A 26,943-nucleotide genomic window follows, 5' to 3' on the forward strand; every position below is an offset into this window, starting at 1 on the left:
TTTTGGCCTAATAGTGATACCAACCAAAGAAAGAAAGAAAAAGGAAGAACATACTGACCTCCAGACCAGACAAACTTAGGTTTGCTGTACGAACTGTAATACACTGGATCTCCTCTTCCTGCTCTGCACACATATCCTGCTGTTTGTGTTTGTCCATCAATGATGAAGAGATCCTGTTCAGTCACTTTGTTGCTGCCAGGTAGCAGCTCATAGCTGTAAGAGTTGTATGACAGTTTGGGAACAGCCTTATACCAGTAGAAGCTCCAGCCAGCAGAAGGATGATCAACCCTGCAGTTCAGAGTTACTGAGGCTCCAGGACTCGGCCATGATGGAGACACAGTGAGGACAGGCTGAGGTGTGTCTGTTGGAAAGTGATTTAATGATAAAGTTATGATTTATAATTGGTGGGTTACATGCACTTCTTGGATCCTACATATTTTCTACAAACGTATAAAGCAATTTTAAGGGTGAACTGTCCATAAATATAAAAACCAAAATACTAGTTTTTATTTTATTTTATATGGAGCAAAACAAGTAAACTGATGATAAATGACTTACTGTCAGATACTGTCAATGTGAAAACAATCCATGTGACAGAGGTTATAAAGTACAACATGGTTTGTTGGTAAAGTATTATCTTTATGTAAATCCTTTGGTGTAAGAAGCTGATCCATGTCTGTCTTTTTGTACTTATTTTAATACTCATTATTTTGTGATAACACAAAGCACAGGATTGTACAGTATACTTCCCTTGCCTATACAGCACCAGTGGAGCTGTTCTAATGTTAACATATTAAAATAGTTCACAAATGATATATTAGAACTTCTCCAAACTGGGTGTTCATATCAACATGGCTCATAAATAAATAAAAAATGCTTTTATTGAACATGGTCATAGTGGTATTACTTTGATCACTTACTTGATACATTTAGATAGATTTTATTGCTTTTCTTTGATGATCCCCCGTTCTGAAACAAGCATTGGTATTCACCACTGTAGCCTGAAGCTGAGGGTAATTTAAAGCTCTCATGTTTGTGGTAAGAGAGAAATTCTCGACCATTCCTTTGGATTGAGTAAAACCAGTCGTTGTCTTTGTCTCCTGTAATGTCACACTTGAAGGTAACAGACTCCCAGGGAAAAGAAGTTGCCCAGTTTGGCTCAATGGTCAGCACAGCATCTAGAAACCATCAGAAGATACATGAAGTAAAATGTGTTTTATTTTCTTCGTCAAAACATTTATAATAAATTGACAAAAAGGAACACACGAAAAACAGGATGCTGTTTGGAGAGTTACATAGTTAGGTTTGTCTAGAGTGAGTAAATAACATTTAAAAAAGGGAATTGTATAATTACCTTGAGCTTGTCCACGGTAAAGTAAATTCAGCACTGTAATAAGTATGAAACTACATCAGATATTATTGAAATTAAAGAAATCAAACATATCATAACCTCAGGCATTCAAAAGGTTTTATCAATGGCAATTAAAACTGGAAAAGTACTTACAGAAAAACCCCAGTAGAGAGAGCAAAGTGTGTCCCATCTTCACATCCAACACTGATAATCTGATCCTCTGTTTATGAGAAATGCTTTCTACTTTGTGTAAATAGAAAGATTGAAACTGCAGCATATGAAGAGAAATCAGGAACTAGAGAGAAACAAATGCAATGTAATATTGGAAAAGGACTGGGTTTTTTGTACTTCTTTTAAAAAGTACACGGTCTGGGCTTCCTTCCCTTTTACACAAAGCTCACACAACTGAACAGATTTTAACACGGCACATTTTTTTGCACCTTGGTTTAGGTATCCTCTAATCATGAAGAGACATACGGTATTAAAATATCCTTCCTGACGTAGATAAGATCATCCTGTAGGCTCGTGCTTCTTCACAAATGGTCAGTAATTATTGATGCTGCTATAAAGACAACTGCATGAAGTCAAAAAGTGTTCTTTCTAGAACAAATTAAGTGATAAAATTGCATGCGTCATACTCACTTTATAATCCATTGTCCTTCTCACCAATATTTCGTATGAAAATGTGTGTAACAGCTTTAACCAAATAGTTGAAATGCAGTGTTGGAGTGTTCTGGAGGAATTCAAGTTTAAGTTTAGAAACAACCTCACCCACAGGAAGTCTCTCATAGTCTCTTTACCAGAAGTGAATGTGAAGAGAGACAAAGTCCTGCCCCCTCCTTGAGATAGACTCTATCTACTTTAAGGGGGCAACATTTCATATCTTTATCATTCATAATAAAGCAATCATTTGAATACGGAAAATAGTTGTTGTCTAGGCGCAAACTTGTATCACAACAGTTGTACATAGATGACTTAATGCAATAATAATGATCAAAATTAATAAATACCACAACACTTCAGTAGCTGTGAAGTTTTAAATGTGGTGGGTAGTCAAAATGTAAAGTTATTAGTTAGGGAGTTACATTTACATGACATCAGACCCTGGTGCCAGACTTTAGAAAGACTATTTGTGTAGAGTCGGTAAAGTATCAGATAAAGTAGTTTGACACCACCTTGTGGTCATATATCGAAAGAAAGCTTCTATTATAACTGCACAGTGACTGGAGAACAAATTAAATAGAATATTCTCAGTAAAACATACTTACATAAATTGGACAAACTAATGTTGGCTGTAGTACGTCAGTAGATTCCCTTTTTCTATCTCTTTACATAGAGAATACTGTATGTTTACCCATGGACAATGTAGGAACAAAGTGCCATATATTCACATTTTGAAATCATACAAGATAATAAAGTGTAAATACTAGCAGAAAACATATAATGTTTTAAGTGCATAAAGGGTTTTGGTTACCATTTTTTATTTTAATGACAATAAAAGGTTTGAAAAATATAAAATGTTCTGCCTTGTTTTCCTCCTGGACCAACACACTCTCACTCCCTAAGCGTCCAGGAGCGACGCTTGGTCAGGGTCCCGTGGCGTCCAGTTGTGACGCGCCAAGGCTCCTTCAGCTTCATAAACGGACGCAAAGAGCTTTCAACTGATTGCAATGTATTCCCATCGGCGGCGGTATTTGACGCTTAGGGAAGCACGGCATTCGTTTGTGTCGGAGGCTGTTAAAGGCAATGTGAGCGTCCATTCCCATTGGATAACGGAGAATTGTACACCCGGAAGTAAGTATTCCCCTTACTGTCGATTGATTTGACAGTGATATCTCCACTACTCATCAACTCAAAAACACCAGATTACTGTATCCTTGTTAATTAAATGACGGTTTTAGTGTGTGTACAATGCTTTTGTCACGTTTTCCCCTTCAATTCTGAGAAACAAGTCGTTTTCTATGAGTTTTGGATGGCCGAAGACATTACATTACCCACAATCCTCTGTAGCAACCATAGACTGTATAAACAAATTAAATAATACATTATTCCAAGTGTGCTTGCTTTTCTCTTCAAAAACACCAGATTATCCTTGTTAATTAAACGACATTGATAGGTTTTAGTGTGTGTACAATGCTTTTGTCACGTTTTCCCCTTCAATTCTGAGAAACAAGTCGTTTTCTATGAGTTTTGGATGGCCGAAGACATGACATTACCCACAATCCTCTGTAGCAACCATATACTGTATAAAACAATTAAATAATACATTATTCCGAGTGTGCTTGCTTTTCTCTTTGAAAGTCATCACATAACGGCATTGTAATACATGTTTCGGCTGCATTAAATATGACATATCTGCCGTAGTTAACTCTATGTATAGAGCCCTGATGACAAGACTTCTAGACAAACAGGAACTGCTGCCAAAACTGAAAACTTGACGTGGATCTTAAATATATAAGCAATTAAACAACATCTTACATTTCTTTTCACACAATACGTCTCCTTGCAGTATCAACACTAATTCGGCTGACTTTTATATTTGATCCAATTGGTAGATAGGCTGTATTTACGCCATAACGGTGCACAGCTGATAGAAAGGGACACCTACTGGTTAAAGCACGTTATTGCATTTTATAATTGTATTATTAGATATGAATAGGATCCCTATAAAGTATATTCTTTACTCGTCGTTATTCTCTACTAATAGTTAATTAAAGACTGTATATAATGACTATTTTGCACATCCCATTCAAGATTTCAAGATTTTCTAAGGTTTATTGACATTAAAGACTGTATATATTGACTATTTTGCACATCCCTTTCAAGATTTCAAGATTTTCTAAGGTTTATTGACATATCATATTATACACAACTACGGTGTAGTTATGCAATGAATGAAAAACTTGGGTCACAGGTTCCTCAACAGTGCATTACAAGACATCTATTAATGTGTGTACCTCCACCATTACATTGTCATATTCTACACATTTCTTATACTATCTACATACATCTTATAAGAGTATAATACATATGTATAATATCAGTTAAAATAAGTGCTTAAACATAGTTAACATTGCAGGAAAGCAATATATTAGACGTTAAGTACTTTGTCAGGCTTAATATTTATCTGTAGATACACATTTCACTGTGTGTGCTGTGTGCTCTGCATGTGTGACCATCAGAGAGGGTTTCATCCCTCCATATTCATCTTCTATACCCCCAAAGCTTTTTTCTTATTCAAAAGAAGACCTTAACCTAAAGTATTCTTTAATGTTTAAATAAAGCCTTATTAGTTTGTCTGTTTTGCACATCCTCCTATTAATATCTAATAATAAAATTATGAAATGCAATAACGTGCTTTAACCAGTAGGTGTCCCTTTCTATCAGCTGTGCACCGTTATGGCGTAAATACAGCCTATCTACCATTTGGATCAAATATAAAAGTCAGCCGAATTAGTGTTGATACTGCAAGGAGACGTATTGTGTGAAAAGAAATGTAAGATGTTGTTTAATTGCTTATATATTTAAGATCCACGTCAAGTTTTCAGTTTGGGCGGCAGTTCCTGTTTGTCTAGAAGTCTTGTCATCAGGGCTCTATACATAGAGTTAACTACGGCAGATATGTCATATTTAATGCAGCCGAAACGTGTATTACAATGCCGTTATGTGATGACTTTCAAATAGAAAAGCAAGCACACTCGGAATAATGTATTATTTAATTGTTTTATACAGTCTATGGTTGCTACAGAGGATTGTGGGTAATGTAATGTCTTCGGCCATCCAAAACTCATAGAAAACGACTTGTTTCTCAGAATTGAAGGGGAAAACGTGACAAAAGCATTGTACACACACTAAAACCGTCGTTTAATTAACAAGGATACAGTAATCTGGTGTTTTTGAGTTGATGAGTAGTGGAGATATCACTGTCAAATCAATCGACAGTAAGGGGAATACTTACTTCCGGGTGTATTATTCTCCGTTATCCAATGGGAATGGATGCTCACATTGCCTTTAACAGCCTCCGACACAAACGAATGCCGTGCTTCCCTAAGCGTCAAATACCGCCGCCGATGGGAATACATTGCAATCAGTTGAAAGCTCTTTGCGTCCGTTTATGAAGCTGAAGGAGCCTCGGCGCGTCACAACTGGACGCCACGGGACCTTGACGCCACGGGACCTTGACCAAGCGTCGCTCCTGGACGCTTAGGGAGTGAGAGTGTGTTGCCTGGACAGGCTTTACTGCTTTGATTGCATTGAAAGCATGAAATAAAGATAATACTTGTGAGTTGTTGTTTTTATATAGGTGACAAGCGTATGAGAAATTCCATCATGTTTTTAGTTATTTTGGTTAATCTGCTAAACACAATACAGAACGTTTGTATTATTAAAGATGAGATAAGATAATCCAAGTTATTTTTATTAATAAAAAACAAAAAACGTGCACCAACAATCTGAAAGGAAACAAATACACTGTACAAAAGGTGTGTGCTTCAGTTCCTTTGAATCTGAACATCTTGTTTGACCTATTGGTGGCGCTGTGACTTCAGATGATTTGGCTTTTGCAAGAGACTACTTCTGCGGGTAAATTAAAGGCATTAGATAATTTGTAATAGCGCAGTGCCTTTTTAAATAACAAAGGCCGTTATTTAAAAGGCACTGCGCTATTTACACAAAAGCAGCAAATACACTCAATTGCTGAAACAAGGATGTTGCTTTTCATGTTTTTATCCGCTCCATTGGTTCTGTCCATGAGGATGTCTTTATTGATCTGGAAGAAAACCAAAATTAGTTATCGTCATTGGGTAATTTCTGCTCATGGTACTGTTTTTGAATACAACAATGTATGTTAATGCCAACTAATTTGTGTGTGAAAATATTTAAATTTGCCATTTATTAGTTATGATGTTTTAAGTAACGTTTCATTAAACCAAAACATGTCTGGAAAACAACATGCTGTATAAGAAAGACATGAAAATGCACAAAAAGTATAAAAGCTTTATTTGGTGGATTTGATCATTGCTGAAACTGACAAGCAGCACAGCACATAATAAAAGCTTTTAGTATATTCATATGTATATGTATTAAAGTGTTTTGTACTTGACTTTACCTGCAGCCACGTTTATGTAAAGGCTCTCTTCTGGTTCATTACTGGCACCTGTTAGAAGGATTAAAATAATGTGTCAAAGGACAATTCCTGTACTTTATTTAGACACTGCTGGCCTACAAAATTATCTCAACCATTGCATGTAATATTTGTATTACTTCATGTTAAACACAAATTAAATACTTTACCATTTCCAGCTTCTACAGGGCCTCCGATTGTTTCATAGAGACAACGATCACCTACAGAGAAGTGAAAATCAAGCCATGGTTACACCAATCATTTTAATCACAATTAAGGCTGAGAGTTAAAAAATAAATCATATTATTAAACCGGACAAGGGCTGACCATGGAGGAGAGTAGAATATTCTGGCATGTTTTGAATTTCATCCTGGTTGATCATGTGGTCTGTAGCAGGGCCCTGATTGGTGCTCTGAGATCTTGTGGGCCATACACATGAAGATGATGAAGTGGATTGAATTTAACATATAACTGCTGTAATGTTCAAAATTAGATAAAAGAGGGTTGTACCGACCTGATGAAGACTGAATCTGTTGGAAAAAAGAACAACGTTGTAACATTGTTTTTTAATTATTGTTTCCGGTACATGTAATCTGAGAGTTTTAGTAATTACAGTTCAATTAATTTGATGTCAGATGAAAAGGTTCTGACCTTTTGATTTTCTGTAGCGATACATGAACAGCAGCGGGAGAACTATCAGTAAAACTCCACAAAGCAGCCCAACAGTCAACAGGACAGGAAATTGAGAGGCTTTTCCAGGCCGAGAAGCTGCTAATATAAATAACCTTAATTATTATTTTTTATATAACACTTTCCTCAAAGCACTTCACAGAACCAGAGCAAAAATGGAATATGCACAACTATACAAATACACTTACACATAAATCATAAATATTTACACACTTATTGGAACAAATTCACACTATAAACCCCTGTTCAAATATTTTATATTTTCAATGCTGCTCATGTAATCATGGTCATATTAATGTTTTAAGACTGAATACAGAACTGGAAAACTGTATTTCTCTTACAAAAACTAAATTTTATAATTCAGAGGAAATTAAGACAACTTTGAATTCAGTATGAACTGTCTTTTTTAGCTCTGACTCCGCAACACATCTCCAAAAGAGAAAAACTTTTTTTATCATACTTACATTTTACTGAGAACCAACTCTCGGTTGACGTCCAAACATCTGCTGAATCTCTCCGTTTACATTTATAAAAGCCTTCATCTGACTTTGACACTGCGGAGATGGTCAGCTCCTTTCTGGTATCGTTCTGGATGAGTTTGTCATTTTTATAGAAATCCACATCATAAAGAACAGTTTCATTATATAACTTGCAGCTAAGAGTGACAGGAAGTCCCTCAGCTACAGGACGGACAGGACTCACCAGGATCATTTTAACATCATCTGGAAAAAAATCAAAGAATATAAAGGCTTTGACAGAGACGTCAGCTTTTGCAGATTGAATACGTTTAGGCACAACTGGTCTAGTCTGGCAGAAGCTGAAATGTCAGGTAGATGTATGAGGAAAATAAAATACATAGAATATTATCTTTGATCTTTGAGAGGAGTAACCCTGGAATTCACTTCGCAAATTGGCCTTTTTTATAAAGTTGTATTCATTTAGAAGAGAAGTTTGGCTAATGCTTGTCCCCTTCACATTTCAAAACATCAAAATACTTCAGAAACAACCATTTTAAATAATAAAAACTCACACTTCATAGTGATGTTGACTGCATTACTGAACTGTCCTGTTTCAGACTCACACCAGTACACTCCACTGAGCCAGTAACTGGTTATTTTGCATGTGGATCCAGTCATTGTCCCCAAGATAGAACAGGGAAGAAGGTTGTCAGGTTTCGAAAACCACTTCACTCTCCACTCAGGGGAGTTTCCCTCACAGCTCAGTGACACAGGCGTTTTGGTGAAGTGCTGCACACTGTCAGGACTCACTGTGAGAGACGCTGCAGAGTTAATATCTGAAACACACAAAGAGGGAACATTTAAAACATGCAAACTGAAAAAGACAATGCATTGGTACAGCAAACCTGCCAATTAACTTACCCTGAAAAAACAAACGGGAACGAACTAAAGTAGGAGGAAAACAAAAGTGAAAGTACTGTACCAGTTTCTCAATCCCACACACATTTTTTTAATTGTATGTATTGTTTATGTCTTAAACCATTTAACGAGCAAATAAATATCTTAAAACATATTCCCAACTAAAAAAATAAAGAAAACACTTACCAGTTATATGTAATTACAATGTATTGTAGAAGCCTTATATTATTAGGTTTTGGATTTACAAAGTCTAAGGGTTGAATCATGGCGAACAACAACTCATGTGTCAGGATGAAAAGAGGGTCAGGAGATTAACTCGTGTTAAAATTCAGTCCAGAAGCTGAATAAATTCATCATCATTCTGTTTTAGAGAATAGTTTTGAAAACTGAACTACGACCTGATGCTGGTGTAAAAGAAAAGTTCCCAAAATAAGTGACTTTGTTCCATTTTGCAATAATGCAAAAGTCAAAACAAACCTCAAGAGCAGGCAAACTTTGATAAAGACATTTTCTGGCCTAATGGTGGTACAAACTATAGAAAGAAAGAAAAAGGAAGAACATACTGACCTCCAGACCAGACAAATGTAGGTTTGCTGTACGAACTGTAAAACACTGGGTCTCCTCTTCCTGCTCTGCACACATATCCTGCTGTGTGTGTTTGTCCATCAATGATGAAGAGATCCTGTTCAGTCCCATTCTCGCTGCCAGGTAGCAGCTCATAGCTGTAGGAGTCGTCTGACTTTTTGGGAACAGCCATATGCCAGTAGAAGCTCCAGCCAGCAGAAGGATGATCAACCCTGCAGTTCAGAGTTACTGAGGCTCCAGGACTCGGCTATGATGGAGACACAGTGAGGACAGGCTGAGGTGTGTCTGTTGGAAAGTGATTAAATGATAACATTATGATTTATAATTAGTGGGTTACATGCACTCCTTGGATCCTACATATGTTCTGCATACAGTATGTCAACATGTAAGTGTGAACTGTACTTAAATATAAGAACCAAAATACTAGTTATTTGTTATATTTGTATATACAGTAAACAAAAGTCAACTGATGATAAATGACTTACAGTCAGATACTGTCAATGTGAAAACAATCCATTTGTCACAGGTTATAAAGTATAACAAGGTTTGTTGGTAAAATATTATCTTTATGTTAATGCTTTGATGTAAGAAGCTGATCCCTGTCTTCTTGTTCTTATTTTAATATTCATGATTTTGTGATAACACAAAGCACAGGATTGTACAGTATACGTCACCTGCCTTTACAGCATCAGTGGAGCTGTTCAAACGTTAACAAATTTAAATAATTTACTGATTATCATTTTAATGGTAGGTTTATGTTAACAATGAGAGTAAGAATATAACAAAGATTATAAAAAATTCAGAAATTGACATTATATAAAAGATAAAAATGTATTGCATTTAACTGTGGGAAATAAGTATTTGATCCCCTTGCAACCAACAAGAATTCTGCTCTCACAGACCGGTTACATCAGTCTTCTTACTTTAAACAAGTACTCCTAATATCAACTTGCTACCTGTATAAAAGACACCTGTCCACAGAATCAATCAATCAGATTCCAACCTCTCCACCATGGGCAAGACCAAAGAGCTGTCTAAGGACCTCAGGGACAAGATTCTAGACCTGCTCAAGGCTGGGATCGGCTACAAGACCATCATAAAGCAGCTTGGTGAGAAGGAGACAACTGTTGGTGCGATTATTCGGAAATAGAAGAAAAAGAAAAGGGGCATCAATCGCCGTCGGTCTGGAGCTCCACACAAGATCTCGCCCTGTGGGCTATTGATGATCATGAGAAAGGTGAGGGATCAGCCAAGAACTACACGGGAGGAACTTGTTAATGATCTCAAGGCAGCTGGGACCACAGTCACCAAGAAAACTATTGGTAACACACAACACCATAATGGATCAAACCCCCCCCCCCCCCCCCCCCCCGTCAAGTATGGAGGTGGAAATATGCTTTGGGAATGCTTCTCTGCTAAGGGGACAGGACGACTCCCCTGCATCAAGGACAGGATGTACGGGGCCATTTACCATGAAATATTGGCCGATAGCCTCCTTCCCTCAGCCAGGACACTGAAAATGGGTCATGGATGGGTCTTTCAGCACCACATTAAACCTTAACATACGGCCAAAAAGCACACTTAGGTGATGGAGGGGCCTAGCCAGTCTCTGGACCTTAATCCCATAGAAAATCTGTGGAGGGAGCTGAAGCTTCGAGACGCCAAGCATCAGCCTCAAAGTGGACCAGAATCCTTCCTGAGATGTTCACAAACCTGGAGACCAACTACAAGAAGCATCTGACCTCTGTGTGTCCAACAAGGGTTTCTCCACCAAGTACTAAGACATGTTTTGCAAGGGGATCAAGTACTTATTTCCCACAGTTAAATGCAAATCAATGTTTATCTTTTATATAATGTCAATTTCTGGATTTTCTTTTTGATAGTCGTACTCTCAATGTTAAAATAAACCTACCATTACAATTATAGACTGTTAATTTCTTTATAGGTGGGCAAACTTACTAAATCTGCAAGGGATCAAATACTTATTTCCTCTACTGTACATTAAGTAAAATGTGTTTTCTTTTTGTCAAAAAATGTATTATACATTGACCAAACCGATGTTGTTTGGAAGGTTGCATAGGTAGATTTGTCTTGAGTAAGTATACAAAAAGAAAAAGAATTGTATAATTACCTTGAGCTTGTCCACGGTAAAGTAAATTGAGCACTGAAATACATTTGAAATTACATCAGACATTATCAAACTGACAAATATATCATAACCTCAGGCATTTAACAAGTTGTATCAATGGTAATTAAAACTGGAAAAGTACTCACAGAATAACCCCAGCGCGCAGAGCAAAGTGTGTCCCATCTTCACATCGAACACTGACTCTCTGTCTCTTACATACGTCCACTTTAACACTTGAAGAAAATTGAGGAAGACTAACAGAGCACTGTGGGAGGAAATCGGATCTGATGTAGACATGAGCTCATTGGTATTTACACATTTTCTAAGAATTACTAGTCTCTCTTTCCTTCCTGTTTTACATTAGCACGACTACTTCATGCTCAGGCCATGATGATACATTTTAACTTCACTCTCAAGATCCCACTTTAAAAAGGCAGAGTAAATAGTCATTTTTGCTCAACTCATATCTTAGTAAAAATGGATGGCAGTATTATACTTGGGTTTCAAAGGCAGATATTTTTAACGCCAACAGTTAGATGGTTCATCGGGACAACTGCAGAACGATTTAACCTCTTATCATTCTTTACCTGAACTTTATTGCAATTGTAATTCTGATAATTTATCAAAAAACACAAGACAAATGTCAGGATTTTTTGTTAAATAGCCATCTTGTAATCCTCTAATATTAGATGTTTCTACTGCTTCATCACTATAGTAATAACAAGGGCCGATGATTCAAAGTGACACATTTTTGGTCACATCTCAGCTCTTGCACCTCTAATGGCGCATTTCCACTACACGGTCGGCCTCGGCCACACTCGGTACGGCTCGGTACGGCTTGGCCGCGTTGGGCCTTAACAGGGCCGACTCACTTCATGCTGCGCTTCCATTACAGTTTAGGAACTGGGGTAGTTACTATAGTAACGCAGTGTAGGCGGAGCCGTGACGTCATCTTCAATGAGAAATCCAGAAACACAACACAGCCGTTAGCTGTGAGCACTCAGAGCTCACAGCTCCTTATATATGTTCAGAAACTCGACAAAAGTTAAACAAGTACACACCACAGACTGCCTGTGTCATGGTGAATACAGTCGCTGCCTTATTTATGTCTGTATAGGCCGTTGTTGTGAGTGTGGACGGTCGGGGCATATACTGCGTTAGCTTAGCCAATCTCCATCTAGAAAAACACGAATTTTAAAAGGTTTTTCGCCTGCCGTCTGTCTGCAGACTTGACAAAGCATTAATTCATGGTTTTTACTAACCGGTATCAGTATGTTGTTACTTCGGCATCATTTTGAAACGTGTATTACAATTAAATCACGGTCAAATATGTCCATCTTGTTGTAGTTCTAGCCCTCTTGCCAGCGCTCCTCTCTCTAGTTTAGCATACTCAGCCCGACTCAGCCCTGTTTGTTGGCCCCGATAGAACCACAATTTTCTAGGGCCAGAAAAGAGGGGAAAAAGTGGCCCCGCGCCGTGCCGCGCCGGAACGAGGCCTAGTGGAAGCACAACCAAAAAAGGGGACGGCACGACACGGCACGCTTAAAGCGAGCTACGCGCTGCAATGGAAATGCGCCATAAATTCCTTCTGTCTCCTCAAAGCATGACTGTACTGGATCACCAAAATAAGACGGAGAATGATGAAACAAATCAAACACCTTGTGTAAAGAAATATCATGTAGAAGCAATTAAGTAAATAAAGTTTATTGATGCAAAACAAAGCTTAATTATTTTTAAATACACCTAGATTAAAGCCATACTGTATGATGCATTTTCTTTCAATTACTTGCTATTACATTAACTGTACAAAATACTGTCTGATAAATGGAGAGCAAAGCTGCAAATAAGGTTTAATAAACAAAGGTTTCGTTTTGGTATGTTGTTTCCATTCCTCTTGTCCTTACAGAAGACATTGTTCGATCTGGAAGAAAACCAAAGAAGAAAGAGATTAAACTTTTTAAAGAATTAGGGTGTTTCATGACATATTTCTCCCATTTACAACATATTTAACAATATATGAAATATATAAAGTGATTGATCTGAATACTTACATGATGTTACGCTGCATTTTTACCAAGAGCTGTTCCTGGTTTGAGTTCAGAATAAACAGTTTCATCCGCTGGTGCAGGACTTGACTTCCCTATGAATTAAGAGATTATTATTATTTATTTTTTTACAGTGTTCCCCCAGTTAACAATGAAAATGTACTGGTATACATTTTCCTCACAAGAGGGTAGAGTGATAGTTTGATAGAAGGAATTGCTCATGATGATTCATTATAACAGTTATAAATGTACGGATACAGATGAATGAAATGTCATATGCCCTGATGTTTATTTCATGAATGCATTGAATTGGCAGATAATTAAATAAACAAACATTGACAAAGTTATTGTAGGTTTTCAACATTGCTGACTTTGGCAACACCTTGTGGTAGCTTAAAAAAATAACACACTAGCAGGCAGCATGTAACCCAACAAAAGCTTAAAGCGAGTAGTATTTCATCAGACCTGCAGCTGATGCCATCTGCACATGTGAGTAAACACAATCCTCCGGTTCATTTTTCTTCCCTGTTAGACAGATCAGGAGTAAGCATGAAAAGACAAAACTTATTGCATGTTTTTGTTACAACATAAATTAAAAATACTCACCCTTCTTAGAAATGTTTTTGAGCTCGAGCACAGAATATGTCACATCCCTGGATTCATCTGAAATATACAATGTATTTTATATTTCAAAGAGTGAACCTTGAATTGTCATATTCCAGTATTTATATTTACTATACTGTACCATGTGCAGGTTCTTCAGGGCCTTTGATTGTTTCATAGAGACAGGCATTATCTGAAGAGAAATCTAAATAAAAACCAAATTCATATTAAAACCCCTCTATATGAACTTCTACATTTTTTAAAACAACTAATGAGAAATGGAAATGCTACTCGGTTAACAACGTTAACAATACATTCAAAATGTATTAATGATTCAGGCTGACCCTGAAGAACAGAAGCATTTTCTCTTTGGTTAGTTTTTGATATGTGGTCTGTAGCAGGGCCCTGATTGGTCCTCTGAGATCTGGTGGGCAAAACACATGTAGTAAATGAAGTGGATTTATGAAGGAACATATTACTGCTGTCATGTTCACAATAAAAGAAAAAAATATGTGTTGTACCAACCTGCTATAGCATGAATCTGTTAAAAAAATTAAAAAACAAGACATTTGCTGCTATGTTATTATGCATTGCAAAGTGTTCTACTGTCAAAACAGTACAAGTTATTACAACATAGTCAATCTTATATCAGAGGAAAATTATCTCACCTTTTGACTTCCTGTATAAATACAGGAACAGCAGCAGGAGAATAATCAGTGCAACTCCACAAAGCAGCCCAACGATCAGCAGGACGGGAAATTCAGAGGCTTCTCCATGCCCGGACGCTGCTATTATAAGTAGTCTTAATTAATATTATATCTCTTTCCTGTAATAATTTAACTTTCTAAAACATTTATCTTACACAAACACAGTTTAATTCAGAAGAAACTAAGCTATCTTTATCTCAGACTGTAAGACAGCTTGCAAAAAAATACTCACATTTTACTGAGAACCAACTCTCTGATGACGTCCAACCATCTGAATCTCTCCGTTTACATTTATAAAAGCCTTCGTCTGACTTTGACACTGCAGAGATGGTCAGCTCCCTTCTGGTATCGTTCTGGATGAGTTTGTCATTTTTATAGAAATCCACATTATATACATTTTCTGTCTTTAACTTGCAGCTAAGAGTGACAGCATGTCCCTCAGCCACAGGACGGACAGGACTCAGCAGGATAATATCACCATCTGAAAAAAAATCAAAGAATATAAAGGCTTTGTCAGAGACACCAGCTTTTGCAGATTTAATACGTTTATGCACAACTGGTCTAGTCTGGGAGAAGCTGAAATGTCAGGCAGATGTATGAGAACATTAAAACACACAGAATATTATCTTTGATCTTTGAGAGGAGTAACCCTGGAATTCACTTCGCAAATTAGCCTTTTTTACAAAGTTTTACTAATTTGAAGAGACGTTTAGCTAATGCATGTCACCTTCACATTTAAAAACAGCATAATACTTCAGAAACAAACATCTTTAATAATTAAAACTCACCATCTTTAGTGATGTTGACTGCATTACTGAACTGTCCTGTTTCAGACTCACACCAGTACACTCCACTAACCCAGCTTCTGGTTATTGTGCATGTGGATCCAGTCATTGTCCCCCAGAGAGAACAGGGAAGAAGGTGGTCAGGTTTTGTAAACCTCATCACTCTCCACTCAGTGGAGTTTCTCTCACAGCTCAGTGACACAGGCGTTTTGGTGAAGTGCTGCACAGTGTCAGGACTCACTGTGAGAGACGCTGCTGAGTTAATATCTGAAACACACAAAGCGGAAAAACAAAGCAATTATGTATGTTGAAGGCTTAAAGCCAACTTGAACATAAAAATAACAAGAAGCATTTAATCAACAATAAAGAGTGAGTGTCTAATTAAAGCATATCAATATTTGTTTAGCAGATTTTTGAGTGAATTGCTGAATGTAAAGAATTTGGAGTTGTTTGTAACATTGGGGAACTTTTATGTAGAACATAACCAAAAGGCATATCCAAAATATCCCAACACTCAAAATAAATGGAGTCCTCCATTTAAAGGTTTAGGGGGTATAGAACAAGATAACATAGAAAGAAGGATCGAAGAAAGAACATAATGAAAGCTAATACAAAAAATAAGAACAAAGCTCTGGAGAGAATGAGAAGAATGGATGGATGTAAAGAAGGAAAAATTGAAAGTATCAGTCCTTCAAACCTGAACCACAGCTTACATTGACCTGATGCTTGTGTGAAGGAAAATCTACCAAAATAAGGGAATTACTACCATTTTGCAATACTGGAAAAGTCAAATCATACTGACCTCCCGACCAGACAAACACAGGTTTGGTGTATGAAGTGTAAAACACTGGATCTCCTCTTCCTGCTCTGCAGTAATATCCTGCTGTGTGTGTTTGTCCATCAATGATGAAGAGATCCTGTTCAGTCCCATTCTCGCTGCCAGGTAGCAGCTCATAGCTGTAGGAGTTGTATGACTTTTGGGGAACAGCCTTATACCAGTAGAAGCTCCAGCCAGCAGAAGGATGATCAACCCTGCAGTTCAGAGTCACTGAGGCTCCAGGACTCGGCCATGATGGAGACACAGTGAGGACAGGCTGAGGTGTGTCTGTTGGAAAGTGATTTAATGATAAACTTATGATTTATATTTGGTGGGTAACAAACACTCCTTGCATCCTACATATTGTATACAAACCTGTAAATCACATTCAAGGGTTAACTGTCCTTAATATAATAACAAAATAAAATAATATTTGTATTTACAGCAAAAACAGTAAACTGATGATGTATGACTTACCGTTAGATACTGTCAATGTGAAAACATCACTCCACAGCGTGTAAGACATTTCACCTTTCAGTCTGCCCACACACTGGTATTTCCCACTTCCTGATGAAGGAGCAAGGTGAGATTTCTGAGGTGTTTCTGACCCGGGTGTCGTCCAAAAAAACTCCCACTCATAGTCTCCTCCATCCTCAATTTCACATGTAAGAGTGAATGTTTCTCGAGAGTATATCTGAGGCCAGTTGGGTTGCAGGGTCACAACAGTCCTGTTTGTGACTGTTAACCATCAATGAGCACCAAAAACAAAGGCAATGTTAGACATGAAACATAGCATTTTTTGTGTCAAATACATCATTTGTATTTCTGTATGACATAATATTAGATGTTTTAATTACCGACTGCATCGCTGTACTCTGTGTAGTAAACAGGGTGTCCTCTTCCTCCTCTGCACCAGTAGACGCCTCCTCGTGAGACACTGATTTGGTCATTTGTGAGGAAAACATCTTGTGTCTTCAGGGGTTCAGAGGTTTTCTCTTTTTTGTACCAGAAGTATCTCCAACCAGAAGCTGATGATGGTCCTACAGAGCAAGTTAGAGTCACATTGCCCCCTCCTGGAAATATTTCTCTCAGCAGGGCCTTTGGTTTTGCTGTTTAATGTAGAATAAAGGTACAAATGTTTACAAAATGTTAGTTATTGTCCCTGTAAATAAGTTTAGCTTGACAAATAATACAAATGTATAATATATCTTATCCAGCACTCTTAGTAATATTTAATCACTGTGTATGCTACAATGAAAATAATGAAAATATAGAGATTTAACTATGCTTATATTTATAACCACTGAAGTAGTTATTTAAATTAACCATGTGTAGAAACACACAGAAAACGGGGTGAAAATGTCAAAAGCCTTTTTTTTCTTTGTTCATTGTCCAGTGTTTCTAAGACGATGCAGATAATGTCATTCTGTTTCATTTTGGGTTTATTAAAAAAGTTGTTAAAAGTCTGAAGCTTTTGGGTATGAAAACTACTTACGTTCAGTTCTCAGTTTTATTGGTTCAGATTCTTCATCGCCAAATTTACAACTGTAAGAGCTCCCATCTGACATCACTTGAACTGTGTTTTTTGCCATTAATTGTGACTGGTGGTTTCTGTCTGTTGTGATCAATGATCCATCTCTGTAGAAGGCAGCATTCCCCTCTCTCAGAGTCACTGATTCTCCTTCAAACAATGTGGACACAGGACTTTCCAGGATCACGTTTCTGTCTGTGTAACACAAATGGTTACTTGTTTTAGTAAAACAGCTCAATTAATACCACATTAGTACAAACACATACTTCCAGTTATGAAGAATACATTTTCACATTTCATGAAAAAGGAATACATTTTTACCTGCACTGTTTGAATAGTTACTGTTAAGCACATTAAGGTGTATTAGTTTCTCGAATATATTGGTGTTTCTTCATAATTTGTCACAATTAATAAAGTATAACAAGATTTGTTGGTAAAGTATTATCTTTATGTAAATGCTTTGATGTAAGAAGCTGATCCCTGTCTGTTTACAAAAAAGGAAGGGTTTTTAAATCATACTCACATTTTACTGAGAACCAACTCTCTGGTGACGTCCAACCATCTGCTGAATCTTTCAGTTTACATTTATAAAAGCCTTCATCTGACTTTGACACTGCAGAGATTGTCAGCTCGCTTCTGTTATCGTTCTGGATGAGTGTGTCATTTTTATAGAAATCCACATTATAAACAGTTTGTGTCTTTAACTTGCAGCTAAGAGTGACAGAACGTCCCTCAGCCACAGGACGGACAGGACTCACCAGGATAATTTTACCATCATCTGGAAAAAGAATCAAAGAATATTAAGGCTTTATCAGAGACATCAGCTTTTGCAGATTTAATACATTTATGTACAACTGGTCTAGTCTGGCAAAAGCTGAAATGTCAGGTAGATGTATGAGGAAAATAAAACATAGAATATTATCTTTGATCATTGAGAGAAGTATCCCTGGAAATCACTTCGCAAATTATTCTTTTTTATAAAGTTTTAACTCACTTTGCTTGTCACCTTCACTTTTCCAAAACAACATAATACTTCAGAAACTAAAATAAATAACAAAAACTCACCATCTTTAGTGATGTTGACTGCATTACTGAACTGTCCTGTTTCAGACTCACACCAGAACACTCCACTAACCCGTCTTCTGGTCATTGTGCATGTGGATCCAATCATTGTCCCCCAGGAAGAACAGTCATAAAGGTAGTCAGATTCATAAAACCTCATCACTCTCCACTCAGGGGAGTTTCCCTCACAGCTCAGTGACACAGAGGTTTTGGTGAAGTGCTGCACACTGTCAGGACTCACTGTGAGAGACGCTGCTGAATTCAAATCTGAAACACACAAAGAGGGGACATTTAAACCATGCAAACTGTAAAAGACAATGCATGGGTACAGCAAAACTTCCACTTAATTTACCCTAAAAAAACAAACGGGAACAAACTAAAGTATAGGAAAACAAAAGTGAACGTCACAGTGTCTCAATCTCACACTACAAACAGTACAAATGTGTTTAATTATATGTATTGTTTATGTCTTAAAGATCCCATGTCATGGCCATTTCTACTGATCATAATTCCATTGTTGAGGTATACTAAAATAGATTTATATTGTGCAATTTTCCAAACTCACATTGGTTTCTCATACAGCATCTCTGTAAAGTATGTGTATTCACTCTCTGTCCTAAACCTCAGAGTCCGGCGCACTTCCTGGGGGCTTGAATTAGATGCTACGTTACAGGAAGCCACCTTCCTTCTTATTGTTATTATTATTATGGGTGTGTTTTAGTTTTTTTCTGCAGGATTTGAACGCCTCCGTGTTTGGGACATTTGTCGCAGCTGCTGTGAGGAGCTGCGACGAGCTGCGAGGCTTCCGTGTTGGCGATACAGGAGAACAAGCGAAACTCATCCTGAGCACACAAAAACACTCACAGCCGAAGTAAAAACAATAAGTGTGGCTTGATATTGAGTAAGAAAAAGGATTATAATGCTGTGAGAATGGGTCTGCAGAGAGCATTTCTCCACGATCCCAACGTAGTAGCCCGAAAAACGTTTACCCATTTAAACAGTCGTGGTAGATACCTTGTTTGTTTTAAACATCATAAATACACAAACAACAATGAATACTTACAGGTTGTGTACCCAAATCTCCCGCTGGTCCAAACAAAGTAGGAACAGCATCGTTCTTCAGTGCCCTACGCTGTACATATCCGGCATGAATCGCTGAAAGGTTTTGGGAAGCTTTGTTACGTGAAAGGCTGGCAGAGGGTGCGGCCATAGCTCTGGGCGTGGCTACTGGGTATCCCTACGTAGCGATACCCAGGAAGAAAATGAGAAATCTCCAACGAGGCGTTTTGGGGAGGTATTTTCTGTGTTAGAGTTTTACTCCCTACAGGGTGTACTTTGAGGGTTTTTGACTCTGCAGACCGTTTACATGCATAAAAACCTTCATAACACACAAGGGGACGGGTAATAACCGGAAAAGCATGACATGGGACCTTTAAACTATTTAACCAGCAGATAAATATCTTAAAACATATTCCGAACTAAAAAAATAAAGAAAACACTTACCAGTTATATCTAATTACAATGTATTGTAGAAGCCTTTTATTATTAGGTTTTGGATTTACAAAGTCTAAGGTTTGAATCATGGCAGGAGATTAACTTGTGTTAAAATTCAGTCCAGAAGCTGAATAAATTCATCATCATTCTGTTTTAGAAAATAGTTTTGAAACTGAAATATGACCTGATGCTGGTGTAAAAGAAAAGTTCCCAAAATAATTGAATTTATTCCATTTTGCAATAATGGAAAAGTCAATACAAACATGCCTCAAGACCAGACAAACTTTGATAAAGACATTTTTTGGCCTAATGGTGGTACAAACTACAGAAAGAAAGAAAAAGGAAGAACATACTGACCTCCAGACCAGACAAACTTAGGTTCACTATGCCAACTGTAATACACTGGATCTCCTCTTCCTGCTCTGCAAACATATCCTGCTGTGTGTGTTTGTCCATCAATGATGAAGAGATCCTGTTCAGTCCCATTGTAGCTGCCAGGTAGCAGCTCATAGCTGTAGGAGTAGTCTGACTTTTGGGGAACAGCCTTATACCAGTAGAAGCTCCAGCCAGCAGAAGGATGATCAACCCTGCAGTTCAGAGTTACTGAGGCTCCAGGACTCGGCCATGATGGAGACACAGTGAGGACAGGCTCAGGTGTGTCTGTTGGAAAGTGATTTAATGATAATGTTATGATGTATAATTGGTGGGTTTACATGCACTCCTTGGATCCTACATATTTTCTACAAATGTATGAAGCAAATTTAAGGGTGAACTTTCCTTAATTAAAAAACCAAAATACTAGTTATCATTTTTTTATTTATATACAGTAAAAAAAAGTCAACTGATGATAAATGACTTATTTTCAGATACTGTCAATGTGAAAACAATCCATGTGTCACAGGTAATAAAGTACAACAAGGTTTGTTGGTGAAGTATTATCTTTATGTAAATGCTTTGATGTAAGAAGCTGATCCCTGTCTTCTAATTCTTATTTTAATATTCATTATTTTTGTGATAAGACAAAGCACAGGATTGTACAGTAAACTTCGCCTGCCTATACAGCATCAGTGGAGCTGTTCAAACGTTAAAACATTAAAATAATTTACAAATTAATATATTAGAAATTGTCCATACTGGATGTTCATATCAACATGGCTCATTCATTTAAAAAAATGCTTTTATTGAACATGGTCATGGTGGTATTACTTTGATCACTTACCTGATACAGTTAGAGAGATTTTATTGCTTCTCTTTGTTGATCCCCCATGCTGAAAAAGGCACTGGTATTCACCACTGTAGCCTTTAGCTAGAGAATGTAATGTTCTGATCGTTTGTTTGCTGGAAGAGAAAACTTCTCCATGCTGGTTGTGGATTGAGTAATACCAGTCTCTGTCTTTGTCTCCTGTAATGTCACACTTGAAGGTAACAGACTCTCCAGAAAAAAAAGCAGTCCGGTTTGGCTCAATGGTCAGCACAGCATCTAGAAACCATCACAAGAAACATAAAGTGAAATGTGTTTCTTTTTGTCAAAACATTTATAATACATTGACAAAACGGAACACACAAAAAAGAGGATGTTGTTTGGAGAGTTACATAGGTAGATTTTACTTTAGTTGGTATAAAAAAAGAAAGAAAATTGTATAATCACCTTGAGCTTGTCCACGGTAAAGTAAGTTCAGCACTGAAATAAGTATGAAACTAAATCAGACATTATCAAACTGACAGAAATTAAATATATTATAACCTAAGGCATTTATAAAGTTGTATCAATGGCAATTAAAACATGAAAAGTACTCACAGAAAAACCCCAGTAGAGAGAGCAAAGTGTGTCCCATCTTCACATCCAACACTGATAATCTGTTCCTCTGTTCATGAGAAATTCTTCTACTTTGTGTAAATAGAAAGATTGAAACTGCAGCATATGAAGAGAAATCAGGAACTACAGAGAAACAAATGCAATGAAATATTGGACACGGAAGTTGTTTTTTTAACTTATTTTAAAAAGTACACAGTCTGGGCTTCCTTCCCTTTTACACAAAGCTCACACAACTGAACAGCTTTTAATACAGCACATTTTCGTACACCTTGGTTTGCTTCTTCACAAACGGTCAGTAATTATTGATGCTGCTATAAAGACTGCTGCATGAAGCCTAACAGTTGTCTTTTCTAGAACTAATTAAGTGATAAAATTGCATGCGTCATACTCACTTAATAATCCATGGGCCTTCTCACCAATATTTCATATGAAAATGTGTGTAACAGCTTTAACCAAATAGTTGAACTGCAGTGCTGGGGTGTTCTGGAGGAATTCAAGTTTAAGTTTAGAAACAACCTCACCCACAGGAAGTCTCTCATAGTCTCTTTACCAGAAGTGAATCTGAAGAGAGACAATGTCCTGCCCCCTCCTCGAGATAGACTCTATCTACTTTAAGAGGGCATAATTCCACATCTATATCATTAGTAATAAATAAATCATTTGAATACAGAAAATATGTTTTGTCTAGGTGCAAAATTGTATCACAACAGTTGTACAAAAACAACTTAATGCCATAATAATGATCAAAATAAATGAATACCACAACACTTCAGTAGCTGTGAAGTTTTAAATGTGGTGGGTAGTCAACATTGAAAGCTTCCACTTCCATGCATCAGTGCAAAGCTAAGGAAGTGAACCGTAAGCAGTCAATTGTTTAGTTATTAGTTAGGAGTTACATTTACATGACATCAGACCCTGCTGCCAGACTTCAGAAGGACTATTTGTGTAGAGTAGGTAAAGTATGAGATAAAGTAGTTTGACACCACCTTGTGGTCATATATCGAAAGAAAGCTTCTAATATAACTGCTCAGTGACTGGAGAACAAATAAAATAGAATATTCTCAGTAAAACATACTTACATAAATTGGACAAACTAATGTTGGCTGTAGTGCGTCAGTAGATTCCCTTCTTCTACTGTATGTCTTTACATAGACAATACTGTATGTTTATCCATGGAAAATGTAGGAACAAAGTACAATATATTCACATTTTGAGATAATACAAGATAATAAAGTGTTGGCACCAGCAGAAAACCTATTATATTTTAAGTGCATTAAGGGTTTTGGTTACCATTTTTGGATTTTAATGCCAATAATAATTTGGAAAAATAACAAATGTTCTGCCTTGTTTTCCTCCTGGACAGGCTTTACTGCCTTGATTGAATTGAAAGTATGTAATAAAGATAATACTTGTGGGTTGTTGTTTATCTATTGGTGACAAGCGTATGAGAAATTCCATCATGTGTTGAGTTATTTTGATTAATCTGCTTAACACAATACAGAACATTTGTATTATTAAAGATGAGATAATAAGATAATCAAAGTTATGTTTATTAATACAAAACAAAAAACGGGCCCCAAAAATCTCAAAGAAAACAAATACAGTGTACAGAAGGTGTGTGCTTCAGTTCCCTTGAATCTGAACATCTTGTTTGACCTATTGGTGGCGCTGTGACTTCAGATGTTTTGGCTTTTGCAAGAGACTACTTCTGCAGGTAAATTAAAGGCATTAGATAATGTGTTGGCACCCTGTGGTAGCATCTAGTAAGAATCATTCACTGAACAGTACATGCAGGTGTAATTGCATTTTGGTTTTATTCATAATATATTTGTGTGTCCACTGTGTGCATCTACAGTGCTAAAGCATGTGTCCATACTGCATATATTAGTATCTGGCTCTAATATCACCAAATGTACAACAAGGTTAGAGCCACATGATCTGTCTCTGACATGTAACAGATAAGGTTGTAGAGCAATGTTTTACACTAAATATAAGTACACAGAAAGTAAGTATACAGTTGAATTGCAAAGCATTTAGCATGTTCTTAGAAAGGCCTTTATAAAGGCTATTTACACAAAAGCAGCAAATACACTCAATTGCTGAAACAAGGATGTTGATTTTCATGTTTTTATCCGCTCCATTGGTTCTGTCCATGAGGATGTCTTTATTGATCTGGAAGAAAACCAAAATGAGTTATTATCATTGGGTACTTTCTGCTCATGGAACTGTTTTTGAATACAACAATGTATGTTCATGCCAACTAATTTGTGTCTGAAAATATTTAAATTTGACATTTATTAGTTACGATGTTTTAAGTAATGTTTCATTAAACCAAAACATGTCTGGAAAACAACAAGCTGTATATAAAAAGGCATTAAAATGCACAAAAAGTTTAAAAGCTTTATTTGGTGGATTTGCTCATTGCTGAAACTGGCAAGCACATTATAAAAGCTTTTAGTATATTCATATGTATATGTATTAAAGTGTTTTGTACTTGACTTTACCTGCAGCCACGTTTATGTAAAGGCTCTCTTCTGGTTCATTACTGGCACCTGCTAGAAGGATTAAAATAATGTATCAAAGGACAATTCCTGTACTTTATTTAGACACTGCTGGCCTACAAAAGCATCTCAACCATTGCATGTAGTATTTGTATTACTCCATGTTAAACACAAATTAAATACTGTACCATTTCCAGCTTCAACCGGCCCTCCGATTGTTTCATAGAGACAACGATCACCTACAGAGAAGTGAAAATCAACCCATGGTCATACCAATGATTTTAATCACAATTAAGGATAAGAGTTCAAAATAAATCATTTTGTTAAACCGGAGAAGGGCTGACCATGGAGGAGAGTAGAATATTCTGGCATGTTTTGAATTTCATCCTGGTTGATCATGTGGTCTGTAGCAGGGCCCTGATTGGTCCTCTGAGACCTGGTGGGCAAAACACATGTCGTAAATGAAGTGGATTTATGAAAGGAACATATTACTGCTGTCATGTTCATAATAAAAGAAAAAAGAGTGTTGTACCAACCTGCTATAGCATGAATCTGTTTAAAAAAAAAGAAGACATTTGCTGCTATGTTATTATGCATTGCAAAGTGTTCTACTGTTAAAACAGTACATGTGATTACATTAGAGTCAATCTTATATCAGAAGAAAATTAAATTACCTTTTGATTTTCTGTAGCGATACAGGAAGAGCAGCAGGAGAATAATCAGTAAAACTCCACAAAGCAGCCCAACGATCAGCAGGATGGGAAATTGAGAGTCTTTTCCTGTCCCGGGCGGTGCTATTATAAGTAATCTTTATTAATATTTATTTATATAAAACGTTCCTGTTATAGATTAACTTTATTAAACATTTATCTTACACAAACACAGTTTAATTCAGATGAAACTAAGCTTTCTTTATCTCAGACTGTAACACAGTTTACAAAAAAGGAAGTGTTTTTAAATCATACTTACATTTTACTGAGAACCAACTCTCTGGTGACGTCCTACCATCTGCTGAATCTCTCCGTTTACATTTATAAAAGCCTTCATCTGACTTTGACACTGCAGAGATGGTCAGCTCCCTTCTGGTATCGTTCTGGATGAGTTTGTCATTTTTATAGAAATCCGCATTATATACATTTTCTGTCTTGAACTTGCAGCTAAGAGTGACAGGAAGTCCCTCAGCCACAGGACGGACAGGGCTCACCAGGATAATATCACCATCTGAAAACAAATCAAAGAATATAAAGGCTTTATCAGAGACATCAGCTTTTGCAGATTTAATACGTTTAGGCACAACGGGCCTAGTCTGGCAGAAGCAGAAATGTCAGGTAGATGTAAGAGGACATTAACCTCTTAAGCCCTGAGCCTGTTTTTCAGGTCTCAGGCTCGAAAATGACATTCCCAGAACAAATGACCATATCTTCCCTTCTAAAAGGGTTAAATTAATAATCTTTATTCTCAAAGTAATGATAAACCTGTGAGTTGGATGTAGAAAAGTCAGAATCAATATAGATGTTTTTTATTTTAAAGACAATTCAGATTTTACATAGTAAAAAACTGTAAATTATAGTGTCCGTCCAAAAATTATTTTTTACTTATAGTGAAAACTACCCTTGGATGATGGGTTAGTAGACTAAAAGCTTTAGGAATCCAAAGTACAACATATAATAAGTACCCTGTATCAAGATTGATGCAAAACAAGTGAAATTTGACCTTTTTAGAGAGATTTAGCCAAAAACCCCCACTTCTGGGGTCATTTGGGTGGATTTGACCTATCTCTGGCCCCCCTTGGTCGATTTTGATGAATGAAATCTCTTTATAACCGCTAGAGCCAATGGAATCGAGGGAAAGTTATATACACACCAAAACGTTAACAAATAAGGAGTGAGAGTGACGCGTTACCAAAACCGGAAGCTGCATACACTCTGGTGGATACCATTAGCAGCTAACTTTTCCGCTCCGATTTTTACATAAAAAATGGAATTATGGATTATAAATAATTTTTTTAAAGGTACAGGTACATTATCAACCTATGGATCAACAGTTGTAGATTTTTTTTTTTTCGTTTTAATGCCATTGAACACGTCTTTTGACCTAATTGACAACTACGGTGACACGATCTGCCGTAAAAGCTCCGTAAAGGTACGTGTTGTGATGTCTGTGTTTGCTTCCCCTGTCGCAAGTTGGGATCGCTCAGTGATGATACTATACCTAAATAATCAGTGGAGTCTCAGCTTTAATAGGCTATATTGTATGTGCAGCTACGATAAGTAATAAGGGTATCTTTATCTTGAATTGTGTGCCGCAGTGCGTTAGAATTTTTTCGCTCA

The 26,943-nt window shown here is 36.9% G+C and overlaps 2 protein-coding genes and 1 long non-coding RNA gene across 3 annotated transcripts in view; all 3 read right to left on the reverse strand.

The window, feature by feature from the left end:
• Nucleotides 1–26,943, reverse strand: part of LOC117498007 — a 141,306-nt gene that overhangs the window by 68,026 nt on the left and 46,337 nt on the right. Inside the window, exons 10-13 of the mRNA XM_034150053.1 lie at nt 20,654–20,956; nt 18,806–19,069; nt 18,264–18,518; nt 17,705–17,935 (exon numbers count right to left, since the gene is read on the reverse strand). Of these exons, the coding sequence (XP_034005944.1) occupies nt 17,705–17,935; nt 18,264–18,518; nt 18,806–19,069; nt 20,654–20,956 (1,053 nt within the window). The remainder of the gene's footprint in view (nt 1–17,704; nt 17,936–18,263; nt 18,519–18,805; nt 19,070–20,653; nt 20,957–26,943) is intronic.
• LOC117498068 lies at nt 1,109–1,563 on the reverse strand. The gene is made up of 3 exons (XR_004557528.1): nt 1,505–1,563; nt 1,355–1,387; nt 1,109–1,178 (listed from the first exon to the last, which is right to left on the reverse strand). It is a non-coding gene; the product is annotated as an uncharacterized LOC117498068 (long non-coding RNA).
• Nucleotides 6,065–9,341, reverse strand: LOC117498054 (high affinity immunoglobulin gamma Fc receptor I-like). The gene is made up of 9 exons (XM_034150114.1): nt 9,107–9,341; nt 8,194–8,457; nt 7,628–7,885; nt 7,125–7,241; nt 6,988–7,003; nt 6,801–6,892; nt 6,644–6,694; nt 6,459–6,506; nt 6,065–6,119 (listed from the first exon to the last, which is right to left on the reverse strand). The coding sequence occupies exons 1-9, from the start codon at nt 9,294–9,296 to the stop codon at nt 6,112–6,114; spliced, it is 1,044 nt and encodes a 347-aa protein (XP_034006005.1). The 5' UTR covers nt 9,297–9,341; the 3' UTR covers nt 6,065–6,111.

The sequence above is a fragment of the Trematomus bernacchii genome, unplaced genomic scaffold (assembly GCF_902827165.1).
Source record: "Trematomus bernacchii unplaced genomic scaffold, fTreBer1.1, whole genome shotgun sequence".
Lineage (NCBI taxonomy): Eukaryota > Metazoa > Chordata > Actinopteri > Perciformes > Nototheniidae > Trematomus > Trematomus bernacchii.